Source organism: Durio zibethinus, chromosome 26, assembly GCF_047325235.1.
Source record: "Durio zibethinus cultivar Kanyao isolate XHJ-2024 chromosome 26, ASM4732523v1, whole genome shotgun sequence".
NCBI classification, from domain to species: domain Eukaryota; kingdom Viridiplantae; phylum Streptophyta; class Magnoliopsida; order Malvales; family Malvaceae; genus Durio; species Durio zibethinus.
This window is the reverse complement of record NC_143187.1, coordinates 7050966-7067152: the sequence shown is the minus strand read 5'-3', so window position 1 is coordinate 7067152 and position 16187 is coordinate 7050966. Positions and strand designations below refer to the sequence as shown.

Here is a 16187-nt window from a genome sequence, read left to right as displayed (position 1 = left end):
TAAAAGGAAAAAGGACATCCACCCAAAACACAAAGGGCTTTGAGGGGAGGTTGTTGGATGGCCAGCCAAACCCCCTTTAATTTTGAATTGGTACTATTATTGTTGTTGCGGTGCCCACCATTTGTCACCATTCCATCCCTCAAACTCAAGTCCTGTCTATTATTGTCAAATGCCCCACAACATGCAATCACAAAAACACAAAGCTAACCCTTCATTTCCAACTTTACACTGTAGCCACTCAGTCCCATAAACCCCAAAAAGATACCTCAACTAATATCTCCCTTTTTATCTCTCCCCACCCTTCTTTTAAATTCATGGATTTCATCCTCAAGTGGAAATAGGAATGTGGTAGAAATTCCCATAAAATTGGCTGTTGTGGAGATGATGATCATCAAACATGTCCACTCTAGGTGCCATCATTTATCAGTCCTCAAAAACCACGGCGCTAGACCTTTTTTTTCCCCGATACGTTTGAAGGACTGGTCTCACTTTCATCAAATAGGTGACTTGGGTCGAAGTGATGGCATATGTTTTCCCTTCAGGTTGGATATTGACAACCAAGCAAGGTTGATGAGCTGATGATGATAGTGAAAGTGGGGATCATGTTCACTTTCCAAAAGTTGGAACAAAACAAGAAAAGGGGGCCATTCTCACACTAATGGAATGCAGTATCGGTTGGTTTTTGACAAATAATTAGTACAAGGACCCATCACATGGCTCTGGGATTATCAGCCATCCAATTTCATTCCAGAGAGGAATTTTCAAAACTAGGGAAACTTTAAAAATAGTTCAACATCAAATTCATTGTCGTTTGTTTTTTAACCTTCACCTCACAATAAATTGACTACTCAAGAATGAGTGGTAAAGGCAAGACTTCACAAATATTTCATATCCTAATAAATATGGCTTATACATATTTCAATAACATAGACGACAAAAATCTCTTATAATTACAGTATTAGCATATATATATATATAAACTTCAAGCTAGAGCTAGGCAGCTCTTTCCACCTTCTATAAAAGGGTTGCAAGAGACGCTAATATTACAGGAGAAAAACAATATCTTAACCGGTCAAATTGTTCAGTAATCCAAAGACCCCACAGAAGCAATACCGGAGCTCAAATTTCTAGACTCCTGCCGGCTTACATAGTCATCACAACCGCCGTTAGAAAGCCTCTGAACTGGGACAGAGTTTAAAAGCTCCAGGCCTTGTTTGCCCATTTGCTGCACTTCCTGCGGTGAAAGTATCTTGATACACCAGACACTGTTCACAAACTCCCTGGTGGAAGGGTAAAAAAAAAAAAGGAGAAAAATAAAGTCCAGAATTAGCGAATGAAGAAGCAAACATGTGAAAACCCGAAATAGATTTAAATACATGCACCCAAAGAACTCAATACACCTCCTAGAGACCGAGAAAAATATCCATACAATAGTAGTAAGGAAAGCAGAAACTTACGGCCAGGGATCATCACCAAGGAGAAGAACGTCATTCTCCCGGTCAACGAATACAAGCTGCCAGCCTGATCTCAAAGGGTCCTCCAACAGGCCTTCAAGGCCAAACATGCGTGCAAGTTCACTCCGCAGCTCATTGTAGCTGCTGAATTTGGAGATATCCAATGACCTCCCAAAGGACCCTGATTTATAAACCTGTTCCATAGGAAAAGCATTCACATTAATTACCAAGAATCAACATAATTGTCTGAAAAACAAAGGACAACAACACTGTTAACAGATCAAACTTGCAACATGTAAAAGAGAACCAAATTCACAAACCAAATGAAACTCATAACAACATCCAAATTCATTAATCTAGAAGTATCAATTAAAAACAAAAGTCAACTGACCTTAACAAAGGTTCTAGTTTGTGGGTTTCCTTGGCCCACATTTTCTGGAGACTGCAAGATTCCCGATTCATCAATGTAACTGGAAGGTGTCATTGCTGTATTAATTGAAAACTCAGCACCTGCAGTACTCATGTAATTAGAAGAGAAGGATATAGTAGCTGAGTCACTATCACTTCCAATTCCCCTAAGGCTTGACATCCCATTTTGCATTAGAAGAGATGAAGGTTGATCTATATTAACACCAAATAAGAGATGGCTCTGTGGATCGGTGCCCCCTTCTTGGTCGATCGAGCACTCCTTGCCAGGAAATGGTGGCAATAATATAGAATTTTGAGACGTATTTGTCTGGACTGGTCCCAACTGTTCCACCTGGGGCATAACACACTGTGGAGATCCAGATGAGAGAAGTTGAACAGCAGCCCGCTTGGATGGCCATGCAGCAGGAGTTAGTACGGGGTTGGATCTAGGGAAGTTGAGCAGATTGGATGATTCATCTTGGGGAAAAGAGCCCAAAAGACTATGCAAAGGAGAGACAATAGGGCTGGTCACAGGGTTCACATTTGAATCAGAAAAACTCCGTTGTTGGCAGAGTGAAGGTATGGCTTGCAAAGGTGATGACTGGGATTGAGAGGCTGAAGCATACTGTGACATAGCAGACACTGCACTAGAAATCTGCTGATGGTCAACCAGTTGCTGGTGTTGCTGTGACAGTGGATGCTGCAGCTGCTGTTGGTGTTGGTGTTGCTGTTGATTATTAAATGAATTCTGGTGCTGCAATTGTTGCTGAAGAATATGTGGCTGAGTTTGAGCCTGAGCCTGAGCCTGAGACTCAGACTGAGACTGATGCTGGTTGTCTTCAACACCCTGAAGAAAGGCCTGAGGCTGAGACTGCTGCAACATCTGGGGCTGCATTAAAACTGCAGGCCTGTAAGGTAGATTTTGGGGTTGCTGGAATTGCAGAAGGGAAGCAGTAGCAGCTTTGGAAGGATCCATTGCTCTCATCTCTTGCAGTGCAGCAGCAGCCATAGCTTGGTACATGTCAGGCTGCAAACCTGGTATGGAAGCATCCATCCTTGGCTGCATCCATGGTGTAACTCCAATCCCCTGAACATTCAGAGACTGCATTCCTCCATCAGCATCTCCTCGCAGCCACAAAAGTGGAGAATTCATGCCTAGATCATTATCCTTGATGCCTAAGAGCAAGAGAAAGTCAAATTAAAAGGAATAAGGATGTTAAAGAATTAAACACACAAATAAAAAGAAATAAGTTTTTTTCTTATTTTCAAATGCAACATGAAGGAGAAAAGAGAAATAAAACAGATAGTTAAAGCTGCACAGCCATGGATTTTGGCAGCAGACTAGCGTACCATGGAAAGAAGGTAATCCTGGTGGCCATGGTCGCTTAAGCCTTAAAGCAAATGGAGATGGATACATGGGGAATGTTGTCAGTGGTTCAATCTCCCACAAGGAGACTCTTGGCTGCCTTTCTCCAGCTGTTGATTCATCCCAGCCAACCTGCATGAATAAGTTAAATTCCACAAAATCTCATCACCATCTCTAGAAAGGCTAAAACAACAAAATATGCAAGATTCTCAATATACAAATGATAAAAGCAATCATTCTCAACATGCCTTCACTGATCGCCAATGTGAATTTGGCCACCGAACAGGATCTAAATCACTTATGCCAGTTATTGTGCCCATGTATCTGAAAAACACACAACCATCAGATGCAAAGTCCACAATGATCACAAGTAAACAAATGAGATGGGGCACAAACAAAGAAAGAGAACAACGTGATCTGTAGATGATCCACAAAGGCATTAGAAAAGAGCATAAATAAAACAGCACATATAATTTTAACATATAGAACAACTGCAATTTAATCTTTTGTAAGGAAAGCCAGTCAGACAACAATCCACTGTTAAAAGAATGATAATCTAATCATTTACAAGGAAATCTATTTTAAACAGTGAGAATCAACTATTAAAAATGAAAACATTTGAAACTTACCGACGAACACTTGATTCTTCTGTTTCAAACAGCATTCTAAAACGCATACCAACAGAAACTCGAGTATTATAGGCAGCTTTGATATATTTTGCCAGAGGTACGACAAACTCTGATGGACTAGCCCTGAATTGAAGGGGGATAAGTTTAGATGGGCTCAGAAACCACTAGACAGAACAGTTTAATGATTATTGAGATGCATGGCAATAGCACAGTACCTTGGGTTATAAAATATAGTGAAGCGACTATTTGTGGCAGCTGCATGAGCGGCAGCAGCAAGAAGCCCTAAGTGCATGCTATCACTTGATAAAACTGATGATGGCATTACAGTTTGAGGTCGATTAGCTCGTCGGATACCAAGAAGTAATTGATTTTTTTCATTCCTGTCAAAATAACCCATATGTTGGTTTGGGCATCAAAATATTGAAAATCTACAACAAATAGCATTTTAAATAGCAAAAACAGTTGGAGAAAAGGCACAAATCAAGAAAGAGCATTCTCCATATTGCACCATTGACATAACATGTGAGCAGAAGAAATGGTTCTCAATAGGTCATTGAGGAATATTTTTAGCCCAAAATTCAACAAATGACATGCAACAAACAAATCTCATATCAAGTTTTTTCATAGAAATTCATCAATGTTTCTTTGGCTAAGCATTTGAGAAAAGAAGGACAAATGCAAGTACCATAGCTAGAATTCTCAAGATTTTTTTTTTTTGCACCCAAGAATGCCAAAACTCAAATAAAGAACAGCAAGAATTATCCACTTGGACATGAGAATGCTAGACAAAAAAGATTAAATCTACTCTGTCCTGCTGCAAGTAGAGGCAAACTAAAATGGAAGAAAAGCCAGCTGCCTACCAGATGAAAAGCACTGAATCACCCGCAACTAGTCTTTTAGCACTTACAAACACACTCCATCCTGTTGTCAAGAGGTGCCTTTTGGGCTGACCTGCATGGGACAAATCAATGACTGGTAGTTAAATACGATTATAGTGTTAGGGCAATTAGATTGTGGGAATTAAACCACTTTATGGCATACATGACAAATAATGAATGGTAGCCACAATTATAATTAAGGTAGTGTCCATTGTCTAAGTGAAATAATAAGTTAAAGAAGCCATTCTCTACAACTTTACAATGGAATATGAAGTTGAAAATTGCATCCTTGGTGGAAAAGATCCATATTTGTAGAGGAAGAGGGGATTCTTAATAAACTCACCCCGAAATATATGCCTAAATTTCCATTCATTATCATGCAAGTCCCTTGCAATCAACTCTTGAGCTGGAGGCAGCAGGGAGAAGTCCTGCAGACAATCAATAGCATAAAATTAGAAATAACTCATTGCAATTAAAAGCACAACAAGACATCAACCAATGTGGCAACAACAGTTTACCAGTGGAGGAAACACTTTTTCAGCTGCTCGGCGAGGAACAGAGAACCCTCCATGAGTGCTTGTGTCACTGGCTGTTAATGTTTTACAGAAATAATTTGTTGGCTGTTTGCTGGGAGTGCCCAACTCTACTGGTAGGTAAGCCTCCTTTTGTTCTTGCTGTAAAGCAAGTACTCTTCAATACTTGAAGCAATCAATAAGACCAACAAAATAACAAGAGAACCCATACAAAATAGCATACCGGACTCAGTGGCTGCAACATCATTTGTGCGTAAACTTCATCTGTCTCAACATCTGCCTGAAGTTGACAAATTTTGAGGCTTTAGAGGCAACTCTATAGACATAGCATCAGAAAACCAAACCAAACAAGCCTTACATGCATGGTAACATTATGGAGCTGACAAATAAGTTGTGGAGGTAAACTTGGGTAGTTAGGTATGTGGGCATCCACTTCCTTGTTGGTTGATGCAGCTACCTACAAAGAAAACCACCAATTTAAGCATCAAAAGCATGTTTGGTTAGTGAATAAAACGTCTAATTAAGTACAATAAAACCACCGTAATTGGAAAAAACCAGATTGCTATCATAACTAATATATTTCATATGCCCATGACTATGAGTTACAGTCAGGCCATAGCAAAACACAATATAGGGAAAGGGGGAATCCATTGCCAACACCTTAAATTGTTTCATAAGAGTTTTACAGTAAATATTACATATTTGAAACATGGCATGCACTTGCATATAATATAGATACTAATAATCAGCAATTACTACTCAAATGTGTACTTACTTACCAATCCTTGCCAAAAAGAAAATAGTTTTCAATAGCTTAAATATAAAGAACCAACAAAAAAATAACTGGATCTGCATAGCATAAACACCAGAGGGGACTCAAAATCTAGAAGAAAGCCATTACAGCTCCACCAAAGAGGGAAAGCACACTTTCACAAATGCATGGATCATCAATCAATAAAGACTATAGTTTAACCAGAATTACATTTGATAGAGCTCCACCTACAGTTCCCTATGATCCATGACACAAGCACTTATCATAACACAGAAAATGGTTCCCACAATATACAATAACTCCTTTTTCCATGGAACCACGACTTGTCATTTATGATCTCTCCTAACAAGGTGGGCTGGGAAAGTTGGGGGTCAACAATCTGAGTTTCCCAGGGATTTTCAACAACCAATTCATGTATATTGCAAGTTTTAAATTTTGGTTTGAGAGTCTGATAGGATGGTAATATGAGGAAATTATACAAAATTCCAGGCCAGCAAAAACCCTGATTTTACTTTCTAGAAATATACCCATCTGTCCATCTGATATTTTAAAAAAATGATCAAACTTAATCTAAAACGATAAGGAGGGGCTGCACAGGCAAATGACCTGGAGTCAGGAGGGGCTGCACAGGCAAATGACCTTACAGTAAGATGATATTTAAAGATCACCCTTACTCATTTACCTTCTTTCAATTAATAGTAAAAGGGCAGCAATGATGATATGCTGCAAAATAACTTTTTCACTTTTTCCTCGGCAAAGATAGTGAAACAACATTCATAATTTATTCTTCACGAAGCAAACGGAAGAAGATACACACATACCATCTCCAATACACAAAATATGCTTCAAAATCCATTACTAAGAACAAGCTAAATCAAAATTCAAGCATACCAACCTGTTCGCTATGACCCTGTGGGAAATAAACAACCCTACTTCCAACCGGAGGTAGAGAAACAAGAGGACCCGCACATGCATGCCAAAGTTCAGAGTTCAGAACTCTCTTCTCTCCTGCAAAGTCTATTTTGCATTAATTTAAAACTACTTCAACAAAAGTAAAAGAGAAAAATAAAGAAAGAAAAATATAACCTAAAGGTCAAGGGATCCCAAAAGATGGAAAATCCAAACTTCCAACAAGTATGGGTATGCAATACTATGCATTAAACTCCAAAATAACGCTTGAGCAGAACACAAAAAACAAATCCACATAAGACATGAAGAAGACAGAAATTCAGCAAGACGTAACCATATTAAACCTCAGCTTGACATAGAGATAGCGATTAATGAAATCAAATTAGAATGATGTTTAAAAAATTCTTGCGCACTTCTTTACCCCATAAAAAATTAAAAAAAAAAAAAAGAAATGAATTAATAAAGACAAAATTCAACCAACCAACAAATGGAAATCCGGCTATCCTCCTATGCATTTGCATTCAAGACTAGGTAAATCCAAATAAACTGGAGTTACTGATCTGGGGTTTAACAGTTTAACGTTCCAGCTTCTCCTACATTTTCTCAAGTCACAAACAAAGCCAATGGACATCCCAAATTCTACAACTATATGGTAATTTCAACTTCACCTCTCCCAAGGAACTCTATCTAATCCTGAGGAAAAAAAAAGAGGAAAAAAGCGAGAGAAACAGACATTCGACAAATAAGAAGCATACCTTCCTGACTTTGTGGATTGAAACCAGCTGAAGAAAGTTTCATTTTTTTCTAAATAAATTTAAAACACCTTTAAATCCCAAGTTTATACCTCAAGAAAAAGACCCCCACCCCAAAAACCCCTCCTTTAACCACACCAATTAAGCACCGAAATCCTCCAAAGGACACCCACACTCCAAAAACTTTCTTTTAACTCCTTTGTCTCCACAATATAACACCATGCAATTGAGCAAAAAGCTGACAATTTACCCACAAAGAAAAGACTTTAAAAAACAACACAAACCCACAAAGCCCCAAGACTTATTGTCCTTTTTTTTTTTTGGTTTCAACCGAAACCTGTTCTGCTACAAAAGACAATCGCTTTCAGCCTCATCCGCCTCCAACTTCTTCTTCTCCATCCAAAAACCCAAGTGTTTTCTCTTAAACCCAAACCTTAATGCTAAAACAACAACATAACCTTCTCTTTTTTATGTTCCAACACTCTAGCCCCACATTTCACCTCCCAAAAACAAAGACTTTTGATCCTTAAAGTGTGAACAAAACTCCAGCTTTTTTCTTTGAGTTCCTCGAAGCTTGTAACCACTAACCACAGCAACCGAAAAATACCGAATAGATCTCAGCTTGAAAGATAACGATTTTTCCAGCCTCTCGCCAATAAGTTTCTTTTTTTAACAAAGAAAAAGTCCAGATCTTTGTTCTCACTCACAAACCAAATAAAAAATGACGCAAAAGGTACAACCTGAAAGAATCAAGTAGTACTAGATAGGAGAACTATTACTATGATGCATTTGGGTTTTCTTCTCTCAAAGCTTTCTCTCGTTCGTACAGTCCAACTGTTTTTAGAAGAGGTATTGGGTATTTATAGATATGTTTTTGCAGAAGAATATGCTCACGTTTTATAATATGTATGGTCGAGGATTTTAAAGATGTAGAAATTTTTACTGGTTTATAAGTGAGTGGGCTCTTTTTTTTTTTCTCCAGTAATGGAAACAGTAGAGGTGGTGGTGACTACCGGCAGAGAAAGAAAGGGAACAGAGTGAGAGAGAAAAAGTTCCCTCTTCCCTGCGGCTTACGACTTGTACTACTTGCTACTCTTTGCCTTTTGCTGCTTGCTTTGCTTTGCTTTCTACTCTCTCTCTGTCTTTTCTTCTATTGCTTTGCCCCTCCAATCAATGACTGAACATACAATCGCCATTATTTTCTTATTTGGGGGTCTATTTTTTATATACCAGTGAAAATTTTGGGCAAAGAAAAAGTGTCCTATGAGAGAGAAAGTGTCAGATTTTTCTTACGGGGAAGGTTTTTGCTTTTTTTTTTTTTTTGTTTTTATTAACAGTACGATTCTGCGTGACTTGGATCATATGTTTACCTTAAACACTTTTTTTTTTAATTTATTTTAAGTGAAGTTATTTATTTATTTATTATTTTAATTTACAATTTTTGAAATATATATTTGATAAGTAATAAGTTATATATCTTACTAAAAATACATATATAATAAATTATATAATTTATCAAATTTTTATATTTAATAAATTAAAAAATTATATTTAAGTTTAAAAAATACTTGAAAAAAACATTCTACATTTTTTATGTTTTCGATATGTAAATTTAAGAATTTTTTATTATGTAAATTGAAAAGTTTTTTAAAATTTTTTTATTTGAAAATTTGGAAATTTTAAAAGTTTCAGAAATATAAAAATTTTAAAAATTGTGAAAAAAATAATTAAATAATTTATTTAGAAATAATTTAAAGACGAAAAAAAAGATGCGGTAAGAATTACCCTATTTTTTAGACAAATTTTGGAGGTGATTGAATTGCCCTTGAACCCTTGAGCAATTACTAAGGAACCTTTTCCTTTTAAGTCATTTTTCTAGTTTAAAAAAAAAAAAAAAAAACCTTTAAAATTCAGCATTTGCATGAACGATTATGCAGCACTGTTCATGAATAACTTGCACCTTTGCCTCCTTTAAATTCAAATGGCCCAACATAAAAGCCCAACTACAAAGACCAATGATAGTACTAGTTGTATTTGTATGTAAGTTTCTTTTATGGCGTCAGAAGCCAAATTTGATAATAAGAAATGGATTTTGTTTTTTAAGAAATGTTTTTAAAAAGAAAATTGAGATGATGGGAAGTAGTGAATTCAATATGAAACAAAGGAGAAGATAAAAAGAAAATTTATTTTAGTTTCAATTATTCACATGAAATTGTTTGTGTTCTTACAAGGATAGGGATGGTTCGATCACTATAAGGAAAATGATGTATTAGCAGCAGTTTTGTAACAGTCATTCACTTACAAACATCGTTAGCTTTCATTTTTTTATAAAATTTAAAACGTTTATTATCAAAATGCTACTAAATTTTTAAATAACGACGTTGGTACTTATAAATATCACCCAAGACTAAATATCAATGGCGTTTTTAGATAAAAACGTCTTGAATAATTTTTATTAAAAATTTTAATGAATAGTAAAAACGTATTTTTGACAAACAATGCCTTCAATAATCACGTCATAAAAAATTGTATGAGATTATTGAAGGTGTTTTCCACAAAAAGCACATTTAATAACTTGACAAGCAAATTTCACAGGCTTATAAAATTATTTAGATCATACGAATGTTTACCATCATGTTGTAGATTCAATCCCTCTCTTTTTTTTTTTTACACAAATTATTTGTAATTGATTATTTCAGACGTTTTCTTGGTAAAAACGCCTTCACTAATTGCTTTAAAAAAATTTTTAGACAATATTGAATGCGTTTTTCGTAGAGAGACGCCCTTAATAATCCATAGGCTTTTTGGCCTATAGATGCTTGAAGGCGATTTTATCCAAGAAACACCTTCAAAAACATTTTAGTTAGTATTATTGAAGGTGAATTTGGTATAAAAATGCTTTCAATATTTTTTATTATAGATGATTGAAGGTATTTTCTTGCTAAAAATACCTTCATTAATCCATCAAAATAACATATTTGATATTGTATATGTGTAGTCATTTGTAGGTTTATGTTCAGAAAGACGTTTGCTATCAGTTGTATATTTATGCCCAGAAAAACTTTTGCTATCAATTGTATATTTATGCCCATAAAATATTTGATTTATATATTTGATACTATGAATTACATTTTAGAATTTACATAATGAACATTGTTGTATTGCAATATATTGACAACACATCCGAAATTAAAACTAATAACGTTGCCATATTAATATACTTTTTTGAAATAATCATACTCAGTAATTTATTAAGTACACATAGTGTATTCATATTAAGTATAATATTAATATTAAACCAATACCCCAATGTACAAACTTAAAGTTTCCATTCAACATGGCATGTTAAAAACATTATAACAATTTGTTCCATATATATTTACATTTAACCAACAATGTTTAACCTGAAGGTTTATCAACATTGATAAATGATAATACACAATCACACCATTCTTTACAGATTTCATTCAATTCCTCTTCCGAGAATCTTTTTTTACCATCCCACTAAAAAAAAAAATCAAAAGTAAATGTTAAAAAATGAGAACATAATATACTTTTATATTTTTTAAAAAATATAAGAAGTTTATGAAATTTATACTAACCTTGAATGGTGTGGTCATAAAATCATGTAACACTATCTCTCGCATAAAATGAAGGACATAATATCCATATTCAGTATTATCGGGTTGACAAAGTACTTGAAAATTAATTTGAGTGGGTTTAAAAAATATTTATCTACACAAACTCATAAGAAATTGTATATTTCACATTTACCTGTAATGACATCCATTTTGATTTTTTTATCTTCTTATCGAATGCAGATATTACCCTAAATTGAAAAGAAAAATTTTACTTAATACATAACTAAAATTACTTATGAAGAAACAAAAGATATATAATATAATAAAGTATAATACCTATTTGTAAAAGTTTGAATATCAGAGTTAAGCATCATCGTTGGATTAACTGAATTAAGTAAGTATGGCGTTAAGGATTTGGTGTCAATCATAATCAGCACCCAATGACGACTGTAAAATAATAACAATAATATTATCAGATTACGTATCTAATCAGATTTGGGTGAGGTTGGAGTAATTAAGGTTGAAATATAGCTTACTGCGTATTATACAGGAATAATAATAATCAACCGATCTTTTCATGCATAGGATCACATGATTAGCACGATACGCGACTATGCCACTCTGCTCACTAATGAAGTTAAGGTCAATGAATCTAAATCTGTTAATCAATTGTCTCCCCTTGACCTCTCTATATAAGAAACTGCACGATAATAATCAACACTACTAGTTAGTATTACACTATAATATAGATTACTACATATTGAATGTGCATATTTGTATTTATAAGTTAACCTCATATAAGCAACGATATCAATAGTTGATAATTCATCCGGTTCATAAAATTTTTTAACCTTCTCCACACCAATGTAAGAAAATGATGGTTTATCAAATAACATTTTCTCAAACTCAATGTTTATGAAATTTTTTTTGGATAAATGCTCCAGCGAATATTTGGATAACTCATCCATGAAAATCTGAGCAAGGATCATACTGTGAGTCTGAATATCATGCTATAATATTTAATGAAATATAAGTATTAAAACAAAATCAATAAATATAATAAACAAATTAATATTCAAATTATAAACAATATCATACTTCTTAGGTGGTAGCAGAGGACAGGATCACTTCCTTACTTTCAACGGAAGCTTCTCGTGTGGGGACGATGCTATCAGGTCGGCCTACTGGCATAACCTGTTGCATTGTTACCAACATGGCCTCCAAAACAGTGAGTTTTTACTATTGGTCATTAAGGCGTTGCTCCTGGTCATTAATTTATTGCTATTGTTGCTCAATTATTGCTTCATATTGTACATTTTTTATTCATGAGATTTTTGGCTGTTTACCAAAAATTATTGATGGCAAGATAAATTTACCAACCCCACAAATTCGATCAGGCCTTTCTTTAGCGCCTAATGCTAAAGATAAAGGATCTTTGCCATACTGGATTGTCACTTCACCAGATTTGATTTTAGTAGCATAATCATCTTGAAAGATAATAATCAGTTAGGCTATAACAATAAATCTATACAAGCTAGTATACAGTCATAGATACAACCACAATACCAATCATACATTATATCAAAAAAATAGTTATACATACAATTTTTTTTATCATTTTCTCGATTGCTTCATCTCTAAATGATCCATCTTTCTGTAGATGTTCTTATTTTTAGACATCTTATCTGAAAATTTTTGTGCTAAAACTCACTGATTCTTATTAAATTATAGCAATAAAAGAATCAGAATTAGAGCTCACTGATTTTTTTTTGTGTAAACAATTTTCTTTAAAACCCACCTTATTTCACCTTATATCAACCTCAACTACAAATACTCTTGGGTACTATCAACGTTAGCAGCAGAGTTTTAACATTCAAGGGCTTTGGTAGTTGATAAATTACTTTATAATAAGGAGTTCTTGTTTTGTATAAGTACTGGTCTTGTTATTATCTTTTGTTTAAAACATAGTAAACTTAAGTATTATACATGTTCATTTTCATATACATTATTTATATACATTTGGTCTGATAATGTAGCAAGTACTAAATGGATAAGAGTTGAATGCAAAAGTTAAGATTAAGTCAATAGTACAGAGATTGAGTGAAAATTTTTTTTCATTTTGCATTTGAGAATACAAGTGAAGATAATATGATATTATGCCTATGTGTAAAGTGTGCTAATATCGAGTGACAAATACGTCAAGTTATTTTTGAATATTTAATTTGTATTAGATTTTTATTAGGATATGTTAATTGATATTTTCATGAAGAGTCTGTACCGTCAAAATCTTCCATTAGAGTTTTTTTAACTTCAAAGGCTCCCCAACAGCAACATGATCCTTTTATAGGATATGACATTGAAGACATGTTACGAGATGCTTTTAACATTTATAACAAATATTTTCATAATTTTTCTCCCCAAAATGAAATGTTTAATCAGTCCAATATTGAAATGCATGAATTTGATGAACCTGAGATAGATGTACGTGACCAATAACCTAGAAGAGAAACATCAAAATTTTATAGGTTGCTTGAAGAGATGAATAAAAAACTTTTTGAGGGATCGAAGCATTCAAGGTTATCTTTTTGTGTTCATCTTTTTCACTTGAAATGCTTATGTGGATGGATGAAAAATTCAATGACTTTATTATTACAGTTTATGAAAGAAATATTTTTTTTTACAAAAATTTTTGAATCTTGTAAGAAATCAAAGAAGGTGATAAAGGATTTAAGTCTCGAATATGAAAAAATTTATAGTTGTCACAATGATTGCATGTTGTATTGGGGGGATAAAAAAATCAAGAATCTTATCATTTATGTGGTATTTCTCATTGGGTAGACAAAAGCCTCAATAAAAGGTTGAATGATATGGTGATGAGGTATGTGTCAAAAGAAAGCCTGTTAAGATTTTACACTATTTTTCATTAATACAAAGACTTTAACAACTTTTGATGTCTTTCAAACTTGCAGATTTAATAAGGTGGCATCATGAAAAACGAACGAATGATGGATCATTACGGTATCTTATAGATTTTTTGGCATGAAAATCATTTTATTCTAAGTTTTCAGACTTTACATCTAATCCTTGAAATGTTATGCTTGGACTAGCATCTGATGGATTCAATCTGTTCAAAATGATGAGTACTTCTTATAATACTTGGCCAGTTGTATTGATTCTTTACAATTTGTCACCATGGCTTACTATGAAACAATGATCATTTATATTGTCTATGATAATTTTCAAGGAAAAAGGTCCGGATAATGATATATACATCTACTTATAATTTTTTATTAAAAAGTTTAGGCAATTATGAGAAGGAGTTGAGACCTATGACGCATCAAAAGAAGAAAACCTTAATATGTGTGTTGTTTTATTATGGACTATCAACGATTTTTTTACTTATGCAAATTTATTTGGTTAAAGTATAAAAGATCATTATGCTTGTCCATGTTGTGATACACAGATATGTTCGATGTGATTACTTAATGGTAGGAAGTTCTGTTTTATAGGACATCATCGATGGTTAGATGATAATAATTGATTTAGATTTCAAAAATATCTCTTTAATAAAACTGAAAAGTTGAAGAGATCGCCTTTACCCATTAATGGGTCTAAAATCTTGTTAAAGTTAAAAGATATCAATTTCACTTATAAAAAAATGACTTCATCAAGAAAAAAAGTAAGGGACATCTTTGAAGTTGGTGATAGTCATACAGAAGTTGGTGATCTTGATGTTCAAAGTGATAAAAATGACAATTAAGCAGATGACTCCAATGAGTTTGAGTTGTGAAAAAAAAGAAGTATATTTTTTAAGTTGTCTTATTGGGAATATAATTTATTATGCCATAATCTTGATTTGATGCACATAGAGAAGAATGTTTGTAAAATTTTATTGGGATAATTTTCAATGTGAATAGAAGATCCAATGATGACTTAAAAAGTTTGCTTGACCTAATTGATATAGAGATTTACCCAGACCTTAATCCAAAGTTGCTTTCTAATGGCAAATATCAATTATCTGCTACTTATTTTAAGATTTCTAAAGTTGAAAAAGATGTATTTTACAAGGTTTTAAAAAATGTCAAAGTTTTGAATGACTATGCGTTAAATATATCAAGATGTGTGAATCTGAAGGAGTGAAATTTTTTTTCATTGAAGTCATAAAATTATCACATTTTGATGCAAGACTTACTTTCAATTACTTTATGTTCATAAATGTCAAAGTAAGTCACTTCTGTGGTAATTGAATTGAGTAACATATTTAAATCTCTATGTCAAAAATGTATAAATGTGAAAGAGCTTGATAAATTTTAAGATCGAGTCGCGATTACTTTATGCCATTTAAAGAAGATCTTCCCTCCAAACTTTTTCACTATTATAATGCATTTGGTTATTCACTTTTCATATGAGGTAAAAGTCAGTGGGCTAATTTATTATCGATGGATGTATCATATTGAAAGGTATTATTTGTTAATAGATTGATTATATTTTTATTGATGATCAAGCCACTTAACTTATAATAATATATGACTAATATTTTATGCTATAAGTTTTTAAGGAGGTTAAAGTCTTATTGTCACAACAAACACTATCCGAAAAGTTCTATTACTGAAGGATATTTAGCGAAAGAGTGTATGACATTTTGTTCTCATTATTTGAAAGATGTTGAAATAAGATTAAATAGACCATTGAGAAATATTGGTATACAACATACAGACTCTGCCTACAATTATCTTTTTCAAAGTTTTAGACAACCCATAGGCAAAACTGAATTAATGGAGTTAGATGATAAATCTTGAGCACAAACACATCGATATGTTCTTTTTCATCATGACTCAATTGAATTATTTCGCACGTAAGTTTTGTAGCAAAGAAACAATTCATGAAATTAACATAATTTATTAT

At 33.5% G+C, this 16187-nt stretch overlaps 1 protein-coding gene and 1 pseudogene across 2 annotated transcripts; one reads left to right on the top strand and one right to left on the bottom strand.

Annotated features, from left to right (window-relative positions):
- Positions 1 to 779: 779 nt before the first annotated feature.
- Positions 780 to 8533, bottom strand: ARF6 (auxin response factor 6). 2 transcript variants are annotated; one of them, XM_089755680.1, is made up of 14 exons: positions 7705 to 8533; positions 6936 to 7057; positions 5627 to 5725; positions 5492 to 5548; positions 5254 to 5409; positions 5079 to 5163; positions 4718 to 4808; positions 4073 to 4237; positions 3858 to 3980; positions 3477 to 3552; positions 3213 to 3360; positions 1846 to 3038; positions 1458 to 1648; positions 780 to 1280 (listed from the first exon to the last, which is right to left on the bottom strand). In XM_089755680.1, the coding sequence occupies exons 1-14, from the start codon at positions 7745 to 7747 to the stop codon at positions 1082 to 1084; spliced, it is 2748 nt and encodes a 915-aa protein (XP_089611806.1). In that variant the 5' UTR covers positions 7748 to 8533; the 3' UTR covers positions 780 to 1081. The 2 variants fall into 2 exon arrangements, with proteins under 2 accessions (XP_089611806.1, XP_022715478.2); XM_022859743.2 differs by having other exon boundaries at positions 6936 to 7048.
- A 6964-nt stretch (positions 8534 to 15497) lies between these two features.
- LOC149511288 (uncharacterized) lies at positions 15498 to 16187 on the top strand (annotated as a pseudogene).